The sequence below is a fragment of the Acipenser ruthenus genome, chromosome 3 (genome assembly GCF_902713425.1).
Source record: "Acipenser ruthenus chromosome 3, fAciRut3.2 maternal haplotype, whole genome shotgun sequence".
In the NCBI taxonomy this organism is placed as follows: domain Eukaryota; kingdom Metazoa; phylum Chordata; class Actinopteri; order Acipenseriformes; family Acipenseridae; genus Acipenser; species Acipenser ruthenus.
The window spans coordinates 69,408,099-69,421,260 of NC_081191.1; the positions used below are offsets into that span (position 1 = coordinate 69,408,099).

Here is a 13,162-nt window from a genome sequence, read left to right on the forward strand (position 1 = left end):
GGGGAAACTACATGAATTGGTGGAGCTTCAAATGTAGTACAACAAACAGACAATATTATTTCCTTTTGAATACCAGCAAAGTAATCAATACAAATACATGTGACACATTATTTTTGAAGTACAATGTTCTTCTTTTCCAACCCTTTTGTTAATATGAACTGGTACTCACTGTAAAGTGCAGCCCCACTATGGATTTCTATTTAGAGAATATTTTACTTATTAATTTAAAACTTTCACTTGAGATGTGTCATTTACATGGGGACATTAAGCACACAAAATCAAGAAGTAACTACAAAGTACTGTACCTTTGCAACAGCCCTGTTAAAGGGTCTGTTTTTGTCTTTTTTTGTCTGGATTGTAGTTGTTTTATGATTTTATTAAATATTATTTTAATTTAAAATAAGGATGCTGCTGTTGTTGAAATAATTAAAAAGAGTGTGAGGACTTACAACAATATATAAAAAAGGACATTTGTTTTTTAGGGAAGCAATTAAGATGAGACATATTTTTAGTTGTTGGTATTTCCCCTCATAATTTTGTGAGCTTTGGTGTTTTTGTTGGCAAACAATTTCTTATGTATTGAAGCCTGGGATGGTATCTAAGCTTGTTCAATTTATCTGTTGAAACTGACCAACATGACATGAAGAGCAAACTGGCTCCAGTCCAATTATATTTTAGAACACAATCAGCCAATTAATAAGATATAGAGTTGCAGTTAAAAACACTGGCGCAGATGTATTTTCGGTAAGTGGTTGTCTGAAACAGTTCAAACCAATTTGGTTTGTCTAGTTTAACATTTTTTCTCGGATTCTGCTGGTGTTTGGTTGCAGTTTTGAGTTTAGGCCTTAGATTAACTAACAGTATTCCTACTGTTTATACAAGAAAGATGCTTTATAGGCCACTTTCAGTCAATGTGACAGTACATTTTGTAAAAGTGTTTTTCTCACCCTAAGGTATTCCAAGAGAGGAGATGACTTCTTTAATCCGACCCAGTTGGAAGGGTCAATAGATTTATTATAAAGAACGGACATCATCATGTCTTTTTTCTTCTCTTCAGTCCAATTCAATGACTGTGGGGAAGGGATATGTAAATATAAATTAAACTGGAAGGGAATGCCTAAATCACATACATACATACATACATACATACTGTGGTAAAATTTTGGGAAAGGTTGTAGAAGGGAGGTATATTGGCCTAAGAAAACAGTGCAGTGTCTATCCACAGTAGCGGTGATCATACAGGAAAAGGTCGTCCTAACCATTTGATAGGGAAATCAGGACTACATTTCCCCACAGGCACTGCGCTAGGTAATTAGAGCAGTAGGTACAATCACCTGTCTGGTATATAATGAGCATGAGTAATGTGTATAGGGTCGTCTGTGTTAAGGCCGAGACCTAAAAGAGAGGCCAGAGGTGACAACCCGTTCCAGGTACTGTGTTGTGCTCGCTAGAAAGAGTAAAAAACAAAAACCATTTTTGGGGATTGGAAAATGGCTTAGCCGTCCGACGGATAGACAGAGGTGAATACATTTTCTTAACGGACTAAAGCTTTTGTTTGTTTTGTTTGGTTTGTTTATTTAGGACACAGCAGAAAATAGAAATACAGGCTCTGTTCTGTTTAAACTTCACTTTGTGTATGGACTACTTATTTGTAAGACTGAGAAAAGATCCCGAAATAGTGACAAAGTCACCCCAATAACAACACATTTGTCACAGTACATACATACATACATACATACATACATACATACATACATACATACATACATATATACTTACATACAGACATATGTACACTCATACATACGTACAGTACATACAGATTTACATGTTAAACATGAAACATTGGTATGCTTACCATTGTACAGTTTACAGAGTAGCTTCCTTCATCTATAGATGACAGTTGGTACAACATTTTGCAGACAATTATAACACAGGTCCATATAGTACAGATGCTTGACGCTAGTGGGCGGAACTGGCTATATGGAAGAGCAAAAGCCCAGCATATCAAAAATACGTAATTGAAGAAGGAAACCTGAAAAACAAAAACTGAACATTAATTTTAACTGTTCTGATCCCTAGCATGTAGTAAAATCATACAAGAGAAGAAACCATAAGCTTTTATCCGTTTTTTAATTCTACACAAATTTCGCATATTTGAGGATCTGATAAAGCTGTATTTAGTGAGAAATTGGTGTCTTTCGGTTTTAGTTCAAATCTATGACATTTACATCATTGATAGGGCATTCTAGTTTAATTTGCTCTCAGCTCTGCTCCAGTCTCACCTCTTTGACTGTGACCCAGATGATGTAGGATGACACTACTTTGATGATGTGTAATTCAAAAAGCCACCAGACAAACAACTGCAGTTTGTGAAAATACTCGAGAAACCTCAAGAAAAGCACTGTCAGGCGGTCTATGACCAGATGCCATTTATTCTTGGAATCTGAAATCAGAAAAAAGAAACCATTAATAAAAGCCTACTATTCAAGGTATACTCTTATTTTTTACTGGCAGAAGAAAGAACCAATTTTAAAAGGTAAGCAACAATAGTGCACTGATAAGAGACTATTACTATCTTTAAAAACCACTGTATGGGCCTGTGGTAAAGTGGTTTGCAGTGCACAGGTGTAGAGGTGATTCAGTGCTCAAGACAATGACAAACAACAAAGTAAAGGTGAATGCTAACAGTAAAGAAATGGAGGGTTGGCAATACACAGCGATAAACAATGGGTTGCAGTCCCGAAATAATAGACACAGTTAAATACACACACAAAACACAGACACGGTCACAAGTCCAAAGTGAGTGCTGTAGTGCTTGTGATGAAATACAATTTTAATCCGTGAACAATAGTGCAGTGTTGTCTGGGTTTGTGCTGGCCTTAAGCGACAGCTCTGGATCGTGTTAGCTGTCTAGCAGTACAATTAGACGATACAAACAAAACACTCACAGTTTTTTTATACTCATCCTTCAGCATTTCTCTTAACCATAAACAAAGGAACAGATCACCAAGCTACATCCCCAATTTGTACCTTCAGTCATGCCCCCTTGGTTAGCGAGTGCAGCCGTTTCTCCTCCAATCCGCGGTTGCCACATCGCTTTCCCTCTGGGGCGATGACTTAATGTACCGCAGCTGTGCCCCCTTTCTAGATGGCGACTTCCACCTAACCCTGGGAATGAATTGTCAGGCCATCCAGTCCAGGGCACTCTGTTCCCTTTATACAACGCCCTCACAGGTCAGGAGAGAGATTTATCAACAAGAATCATTCTGTCTCTGTCACAGGGCCATACATAAAAGTTATGTGTGTTTTATCATCCCTCTTTTACAAGGCAATCATATCTTTATGTTATCTAAATGTTGTATTGATTGATACAACATACAAAGGGCAAGGCAACCCTTATAAAAGTTTACCATGGGATTTTTTGACAATATGTTTGAAGTTTGACTATGCTTTTCCCATAGTTATACTATGAATTTACCATAGTTTACCCTGGTTTTCCATGTTTATTAATATGCTTTACCATACCTTGCTGTTCTTTACAATGCTTACCTGTGCTTTACCATGCTTTAATAGTCTTTGTTATGCTTTTACTAAAACGTTTCTAAGGGAACACTATTGTGAACTGAATGTGGAAATAATAGACCGTTTTGAACTGAATGTGGGAGTGTTTTGACCCTGTATCTCGCCTTCTGGGCCCCTGGGCGCCTCCCCCAATTGAGATGCAACCTCTGACACTGCCAGGGGTCAACCAAGGCTGGAAATGAGGTTGAGAGGGGGAGGAGGGGAGAAAGAACAGGACATTTTGGGAAAGGCAAGCACTGTATTTAAGACGTTTAACCAATGGTGATAGCAAAGGGAGATCAGAGCTTTGCTGCTAGAATCAATCTATGGCTTCAAATAAACATTCATATAAAGTGACAACAACAATGGAGTTCATTATATATACATAGGGCTTCTGATTTTTGGTTTTAACAGATAAAACCTGATAAAACACCCACGATACAAAATAATTAAATCGGTGGATAGCCAATAAACACCGGAAGAACTGTGGAAATGGTTAATCTATTCACAATGACTTTACCCTTTTCACATTTACAAAAATAAAACCTACTACAATAATAATAATAAATACATTTCCCAGGGCTGCTGGGCAATGTCCCACCTTCCTGACTTTTCTCTTTACAGCCATGCTTGCTGTTGCAGTCAGTGCTGTTTTTTCAAACAGTAAACCCGACACTGCGTACAGGGATTAAATAGCCAAGGTACAGTACAGGGGTGATCGCTCAGTAACAAGGTGCAGTAAAGTGCTGCCTTTTGTATTGCAATCTATGTGAATGGAAAGGTAACGAGGTGAAAACAGCTGATTGGTGGATTAGTAAGAGCGATTACTACAGCATAAGCAGTGCGTTTGTTATTTAAATCTATGTGAATGGCACATAACGAGATCCATGGATGGCAATGAAAAATGTGATTGACAAATCAAAAATCCCACATTGTTTTAGAGGAGTTCACCACCTGCCTGTGGTTTACCGTCCAAACAGAACCGCCTGGATGACTGGGGACTTGTTTTCTTAATAGCTATACTATGTATGTGTGTGCTGCGCTTTTAACAACAAGGCGTGCTCTGGAGAAGCATCCGAATATAGAGCCGAATTGGGATTTTTTTAGAAAACGCTGACAAAATTTGCCATCCATATTTGCAAAAAAAGACTGTCCAGATGCATATATCACAGAGTTCATCGCTGGAAACAATTTGCAGTAATGTACTGTAGCCTGCCTGTACTGTACATTTCTGCAGTTGCATTACTTTTTTGCACTTTCTTTTTATTACATTCACAGGTTTTAATAAAAACATTTATTAGTGTAATGCGTGTCTTAAAGACTTTTAACCGCATACACGCTGTGGCAGACCTAAGGGCTGCCTCTGCCTTTAAGGGTTTATTGCTTACGTTGAACCCTTGTTTTAAAAACGCAGGGTGTAGGCATAGTTGGCCAACATCTGTTGGATAACACAGTGGAGACCGCTGAATTCAAACCAAAAGCCAAGAACAAACTGAAAAAGTTACCTGTTTGGAGTCTGAACAAACAAAAAGAAAGAGATGATTTTAAGAATTATATCGGTTTTGATAGTATTATTATTATTTCAAGTAAATGAAAATGAAAAGAAACAAGGTGCTATGATGACCTATGTTTAACTAACTATTAACAAAGTGAGTTATCATTTGGGGTTCTGATCAGCACCTGCTTTTGATAAGCTAGGATAGATCTATTTTGTTTTGTTTGTTTGTTTTTTTCTGAGTATGTGTGCACGGGGCTGGTGTGGCTATGTTCCAGTGTCTGGAATTAGGATACTGTTCTGTAGGAACCGCCCGACCATCACAATGCATGTTTGTTTTGTTTACTTACTGGTGATTTGGGGACATTTTGAATGTCAGGTTATTGTGTGGGAGTTTATACCCTCCATCGCTTACTGTGGACAAATCACGTTAACACAAACTTACCCGTTCTAAGCGGTGGTGACTATATACTGTATGTATGCAATAAGGCCCGACAAGACGAAGTCAAGTGCCTCCAACCCTCAAGAAGTCTGTATATTCAACGTATACAGACACCCTGAAGGGCCGTATTGCATTTATAATCCAGGTCAAACAGTGGATTTGAAAAAAATAAAATAAAGCAGAAGTAATTTTTAGGGCAACAAATTTAGTTTTTTTATTAAATATCCTTATGCCAATAAAGGGACCACAAAAGTAGTCCCATTTATAACTTTGAACTCAACACTATAAGTTAAGCTGAGTAAATGTATTTAGTTGAAACATGCAAAAGTAAGTAAATATTTATTTTTGATGTGTTGAATCTTACATTGCAATTGAAAAGATCCACCAGGGGGCGCAGTTGAGACGGCATTGAATTAATTTTTTTTCCCTGTGAGTGCAAGACGCTGTTATTTCAGCAGAACAGGAGTAAAAAAAATATCTAAATACTGACATCTCGGATTTCAGTAATTTTTCAGGGTCTGTGTTGGAGAGGGGTGGATAATGTGCAGAAGTGTCTTTTTGTGTTTACAAACCGCTAAAAAGATGGTTACATTACTTGAAGTGACAAAGTCAGGGTGAGTGAGTATAAAGACAGCGATTTTTTCTTTTTAAGTATTTTTTTCTGTTTTGCTATCTTCCAGTTCATTTAATTGTTCTTCATCCAAATCGGCATGTCTACTTACTACTTTTGGGATTTTTTTGCTGGTAATTGGTCACTCAGTTTTATAGTTACTGTTATGTTATTTACCCAGTGATTAAGGACAAGTTCCACGTAGCACACTAGGGTGTCATATAAAACTGGGCACAAGCATTCAAGACAGAACCATATGGGGAAAACCAACACAGGTCATAGAAAGCGTCCCTTGCGGCAAATATTGCAGTGGGTTTTAGAAACAGAGTTGTTTAAAAAATGTGACAGCACAGAAGTCTCTTTGTTATACATAAGGCTTAAAGGAAATAGAAGGGTAATTGTCAGAAAAATGCTGGCGTTGTTACTGTATAGCAATACTTAATGTAAATAACCTGCAGAAACTTTCTTTTAAACTGCCCACCACAAGTTGATAGTTAGTCTCTCCAGAAGCCCATACCAACCGCTTTTAAATCCATAAGGGGAGGTTGTATTCACTTTAGATCAGTTGTCCTGCAGTTGTTATTCCAAGCAATAATAAGCCAACACAGAGATCAGTGTCAGAGTTATAAAGGGTGCAGAGGAATTTCAATAAAGTTTCTGGCATAGTAAAGCGCTACCGTATTTATCTCATTTCCTTACTATCGTTTTGCCATTAGTTTTTTCTTTTTGGTTGGGGGGCTTCAAGTGTTCTCAACAATGTAATTTCAAATGTAATATCTGTTCACCAACCTATACTGCCTATACAATCTAATTTTCATGTTTTTAATTTGGATAGCCTCCTCTGTCTTTGTGTACTTTCAGTAAGCAGAATTTGTAAAAAAAAAAAAAAAAAAAAAATCATAACTCCCAAAATAAGTTATGCATATTATTATTTGTTTATTTAGCAGATGCTTTTATCCAAGGCGACTTACAGAGACTAGGGTGTGTGAACTATGCATCAGCTGCAGAGTCACTTACAACTACGTCTCACCCGAAAGACGGAGCACACAGAGGTTAAGTGACTTGCTCAGGGTCACACAATGAGTCAGTGGCTGGGCTGGGTGTTGAACCGGGGACCTTCTGGTTACAAGCCCTTTTTCTTTCACCACTGGACCACACAGCATATATCAATGTTGGTTTAAAAACGGAATCCCTTTATTACGTATCTTAGCATAGTGACCTTTTAATTGTAATACTTTTTAATGGCCATATACAGTTCTTTCAACATACAAAACTATGAAAACTATCCTAATTGGTCAAGGGTATTCTCTTTTCTGAACCTGATGTATAATGTGCGTTAATTTACCCGGTGTTTCCTCTGTTTGGGTCTCAGCTCCGCTGGGTTGGTCTCCTTCTCTGCAGTGTCTGCTCCCTCCTTTATCCCCACTATCCTCTGGTTCTTTCCCTTCTCCTTTTTCATCTATTTCCACCTGACTCTTCTTCTCCTCCACGTCTTCCTTAGCAATACTGGTGGTCATATTCATCATGGTGATGTCAACCAAACTACCGTCCTGATGCACCAGCCTGTGGACAAAGAAACACTGCATCAGCAAAAGGGTTTGTTCAGACACCTCAAAATAACTATAGAGATTGGAAAGCAATGCTATTTTAACTTGTCAATGCCAGTTAACTGTTAGTTGTAAGTAAGTAACAAGCAAAAAAAGGCAACACTGCACTAAATTAATAATTTCATTTCCCAGTCCAGAGTTTGTAGTTATATGATTGTTGAAAGTAACAATAATAATACTTAAACTTTACATTTTCTCTCCAGGAGAGAAAATAGTCAAGAGTTTAAGGAAGCATGAAATGGCAGCATATCAAAACAAGCATTTCATGTCTTCAGCAGACTTACTCATTCTGGTGACTGGGTATTTTTTGCTTGACGCTGCTCAAGAATAATCAACAGAGAAGGAGAAATCAGAATAAGAACAGATGCTCAGGCACATAGTGTCAAACAACAATTAGACTGCATGAAGCTGTACCATGTATTAGACTAAAGAATGTACAGAAAGGCTAAATGTGTATAGTTTGAGAGAATTAAATCAATTCTAATATTATGAGAAGAAAAACAGGCAGGGCAAGCGGCTGTAATAATAGAAAGTTAAAGAGATAGTGGTAGTACAATATTTTCAGAAATGTAAGGTTGCAGGAGAAACAGCATGCAGGTGGAAAAAAAAAAAGTGTTTCAACAGGACTGTGTCACAGCACCCTTTTGCAGAAATTTCTTGGACTCCAATATACAGTACTTTCCCATTTTGTGAAACTATGTGAAAGCTAATCTTAAAAATGGCATCCTACTGAAAAAGAAAAAAATAAATAATGCATAATACATACACACATACTGTACATACACACATACTGTACATACACACATACTGTACAAACATATTGCAACGCTGCTTTATTCACATGTCTGTTTCATGTAATCTGCACACCTACATGGGTTTTTACATACATTGGGGGTTTTAATAACTTATTGATTTGCACACATTTCCATGTATCTATTTATCCTAAACTTGTATTATACCACAGTATGTACACATTTACTGAAATTGAGTGTGCATTTTGAATTTGATATATGTAATACCATTCAGAGAAATTGAAAAATCTGTTTGAGTAATATTGTAATCAATTAGAACTACTATACTGTACACTGCTTTCTAATAGTAATTGTTACTTTAAGTGTATCACAGACATGTAGTGTCACTAATCTTAGACTATCTAAGGTTACCGTAGGTAAGGTAGTAAAGGTAAGGACCGTAACTATAACACTAAACCTAGGATGAAACTTTTTTTTTTTTTTTTTAAAAACCCTTATGGCCACTGTTAAATAGTAACGGGGTTCCGAAAAATCTAACGTTATACATCCCCACGTGTTGCTACAACTGTTTAAATAATGTACCTGTCTTTTTCATTTTCATTGTTAACATCCTGACAACTTTTTACACTTATAACTTTAAAGTCCATTTCAAAGCTGTTTTCAAAATGTCTGCCTAGTGCACTGATAGTGTAAGGATTATTGCCCACATTGTCAAACAGGTAACACAACAATAACGATCCATGATGTGGTACGGATCAGAAAAGCCAGAGCACTTGCTATGTTTTTTTTTTTTTTTTTTTAAATCGCTCTTCCTGCTGTGATTTAGAGGACAGATCTCAAACCCCAGTTTGGATAGCAGACTGTTTTCAGTTTAAAAAAACAAACATGTTTCCAGTATTTTTCATGCAAATAATAATAGTAATAAACAATAACAATGAACAATTCTTCAAACTTGAGTACCAGAAACTATATAATATTAGAATATCTCCTCTACTGATGAGAATAAATGTATTTTTTTTTTAATGTGAGAAAACACAAACACATATATAATCTTTATATTGACAATAGGGAACATTTATTTTTTGCAAGCAGCTTCAACGGGCATCCATGACAGAGAGAAAAGGAGTGAGTACCCACCTATTAACTATCAGATAAACACGACCATTGACTTTGGCATGGCTATGAGATGAAATATGAAATGGCATGGCAATGGAGAAATGGAGACAGAAGAAAAGGTTAAAGAGATCATGAAAAACAAACACGGAGCAATGGGTTAATAAGGCTTGATAAAAAAGATCAGAGAGCAGAACAAAAGATACACTGTAATGACAGGATACACTTAGGTCTTGAGAAGCTGGTGGCATCAGCTAGTCCTGGCACACTGTACATGATGTCCCACTCCCCTTTCTCCCTTATCACAACACAAACAAGGTACATAACAGATTAAAACAAACTTCAGGAACCTTGCTGCCCACAACCTGTTGCCAATATATGGTACTTCTGCAAACTATACATTAACTTGAAGATAGTGTTCTGAATACTGCATTGCTTTACAGCCTATGGTACATATTTTATACTTTGCTTTGCTGAGGGTTTAAGTTGGAACTTGCATAATACATGGAGAAAACAGTCCACAATAAAAGTGACACATTGAACTGCTATTAAGTCATTGGTCTGTGCTGAGTTTATTTTTCTAGTTTCTTGTATGTGTGATAAAAACATTCATTTTTTGGAGCTGGAGAATGTCTGCAATGTCTACAGAGTCTACATTTACTCCTCACTGATGGTTCAACTGATACATCTTTTCAAGTGATGACATTACATTCAGTAAAAACAACTGTGCTGGGGCTCCCGAGTGGTACATCCAGTAAAGGCACTCCGCGTGGAGTGCAGGATGTGCCCTATAGTCTGGACTTCGTCGGTTCGAGTCCAGGCTATTCCTTTGCCAACCAAGGACGGGAGCCTCCAGGGGGCGGCGCTCAATTGGCCGAGCGCCGCCCCAGGGGAGGGAGGGTTAGGTCTGCCAGGGTGTCCTCGGCTCACCGCGCACCAGCGACCCCTGTAGTCTGGCCGGGCACCTGCGGGCTTGCTTGTAAGCTGCCCGAGAGCTGCGTTGTCCTCCGACGCTGTAGCTCTTGGGTGGCTGCATGGTGAGTCCGCAGTGTGAAAAAAAGCGGTCGGCTGACGGCACACGCTTTGGAGGACAGCGTGTGTTCGTCTTCACCCTCCCGAGTCAGCGCTGGGGTGGTAGCGGTGAGCTGTGCTTTCTATGGCACCTTACCACTTTGCACAGCAGACCACTGGTTTTATTTTAATTACTTTCCAATCATGTACACAGACAACCCTTTTAGACATGTCCCCTGAACAAGTCCAAAGTGATCTGTAAGGTCCAGAACCCAAAAACTCTATTAGTTTTATGTGATAATAAATTGACTTGTTTTCCAAATACATACCCACCAAAAGAATGGGCCATTTGTCTGTAACTGGATTACTGTTTTTTCAAAAGAAAACTCAGTTCAATGCAAACGCAGAGAAAAGGAGAAAGATACAGTAAAGAGGAGTTTTTTTTTATTCTTAACAGAGTTGTATTCTTCTGGCACATGCAACCACCCCTGTGCCAGGATTCTGAGGCAGGATTGTAAGAGAAAAGACCAAGGTGGTGTCAGGGAAGTAAATGTGGAGCAAAGAAGCACACACATTTTTTTGGGAGGGATCATATTTCTCCACCTCTTGAACTATAGTACACCAAAGATTCAAAACTAAAAAAATGTCATCCTGATTTTATACAGCTGAAAAGCCTGTGCATACATGTAAAAGTGCGGACGTAGGCCTGGCTCTAGTGTCATTTTTTAAATGGCGCAAATGGAATGTAAAGTAATGTTAAGATTCCTTTGTAATATATATATGGACTCATTTATAACAAAGATACACAAATGTGTTAGATGGAATGTATGGCTATAAAGTCCTGCAACTGACCAAACAGAACTAGAAATATTACAACTTTTAAAGCATTTTATAATATTTTGATTGTATTTTATAAGGAAAAGACTGCAGGATTTCCAATACAATGTATAGTTTCTTCTATATGTAACTCTTCCACAATGAGAGTGTACACTGAGGAGGCGCTTCTTCTGTGCATATGGGAATTAATCTTTATGAATGGTTTACACTACTGATGCGTGGGTGGTTCTTTACCTGTAAATGGTACTGTCCTGCTTGGCAGCCAATGTCTTCAGGTCTGTGAGCTCGAGAAAGTGGTCGTGGAAATAGTGCAGGTGCAGAATGCACACAAGCAAGAAAGAAGTTGGGATGAATATCCTAGTGAAGAGCTCCGCAACACCAAACTGCTCCAGCCCCAGATCCTTCAGCCTGCAAAGCACAAGAAAAAAAGTAAACCAAACTCAATCCACAGCCCTCAATAAATCATTCTAGGTATTTTCTGTTTTAACAGTAGGGAACTGTAATGGATTGACAATCCTAATGAAATAATACATGGTGGGCAATATAAGAGGCACCACAATAATTAGTGTAATAGACATACAATACAGGGGGCCAGATGTATGAGGTGGTGCAATTTGCACTATTTTGTGTGAAAAGCCAACTGTTACAAAACTAGAGTAGCAGTAAACAAATTAGGCAGACATTAAGTAAAAATTAATCTTTTTAGTTAATAAGTTGATAAAACCCTAGCCATACATTTTTCACTCTAGACTGGTCCAGCACTCGTCTAAATTACTTTTGGTATTACACAGAAACATGTAATCCATATGCTTCATTCATAACTGCACAATCAATCACACGACAAAAAGCAGTGGTTCTGTGTTTTGACAAGAAAAGCTAAAACTCACTTTTCTTCATCCATCCCCGTCATGTTCGACCACACTCTTGGGGAGGACTCAAACTGATAGGTGTAGACAAGGATAAGGACGAACATGGTGTAAACGACAACAGACATCCAAAAATATTTTAAAATTCTTCTCCACCAGTCGTAGTGTACCTGAGAGTAAGAGGATTGAAGAATTTGAAATAGAAAGGGAGAACCTTTAGTTCAAGATCTAAAAGATTTATCAGAAGTTCTTCAAGCAAAAATATGGTATACAATATTTACCTGATACAGTGCTACACAAAATAGGAATAGCATCATGTAGATAATTTTATACATGACTATTTTTCCTTCAAAGCTGACGAAGAAGAACATGCCTCCGCAGACATAGATCCAATACTTGATAAACATCGCTTTAACCAGGTTACCCAGAACGTGCATGATTTCTTTCTCTTCCTCCTCCTCCTCTATAAAAAAAATGCAACGTATTGTTTTAAGGGACTATTCTAACTGACATTTCCATGTGAATTTTGTACAGTAGATTTCCCTAGTTTACCCTTTTCCTCTTTTTCCACCCTGATGGCAGAGAGAGCAGCATTCCCTTCATCTTCTAACTTCTCCTTTCTCTCCATCAAGTGTTGCCGGAGCAGCAACCAGAATGTTAAAGCACAAAGAATCTAACGGAATAAGAGCAACAGTTTGATTCTTTATTAATACTTTTTTTGGTTTCAGCTGTGATATATTTGTAATATATTTTTACACCAGGAAATTGAGCACCATACTACATATGAATTAACATACAAGTACAGATCTTTCCACAACCGTACTGCATTACTCTTAGGACTGACTTTCCCAAGAACGACTTCAGT

At 37.8% G+C, this 13,162-nt stretch overlaps 1 protein-coding gene across 4 annotated transcripts in view; it reads right to left on the bottom strand.

Annotated features, from left to right (window-relative positions):
- Nucleotides 1-13,162, bottom strand: part of LOC117394410 (piezo-type mechanosensitive ion channel component 2-like) — a 228,795-nt gene that overhangs the window by 39,536 nt on the left and 176,097 nt on the right. For all 4 annotated transcript variants that reach the window (XM_059015651.1, XM_059015649.1, XM_059015650.1 and 1 more), the window contains exons 14-21: nucleotides 12,850-12,970; nucleotides 12,579-12,760; nucleotides 12,319-12,467; nucleotides 11,666-11,839; nucleotides 7,457-7,674; nucleotides 2,286-2,446; nucleotides 1,859-2,035; nucleotides 948-1,070 (exon numbers count right to left, since the gene is read on the bottom strand). In XM_059015651.1, coding sequence (XP_058871634.1) covers nucleotides 948-1,070; nucleotides 1,859-2,035; nucleotides 2,286-2,446; nucleotides 7,457-7,674; nucleotides 11,666-11,839; nucleotides 12,319-12,467; nucleotides 12,579-12,760; nucleotides 12,850-12,970 — 1,305 coding nt within the window. The remainder of the gene's footprint in view (nucleotides 1-947; nucleotides 1,071-1,858; nucleotides 2,036-2,285; nucleotides 2,447-7,456; nucleotides 7,675-11,665; nucleotides 11,840-12,318; nucleotides 12,468-12,578; nucleotides 12,761-12,849; nucleotides 12,971-13,162) is intronic.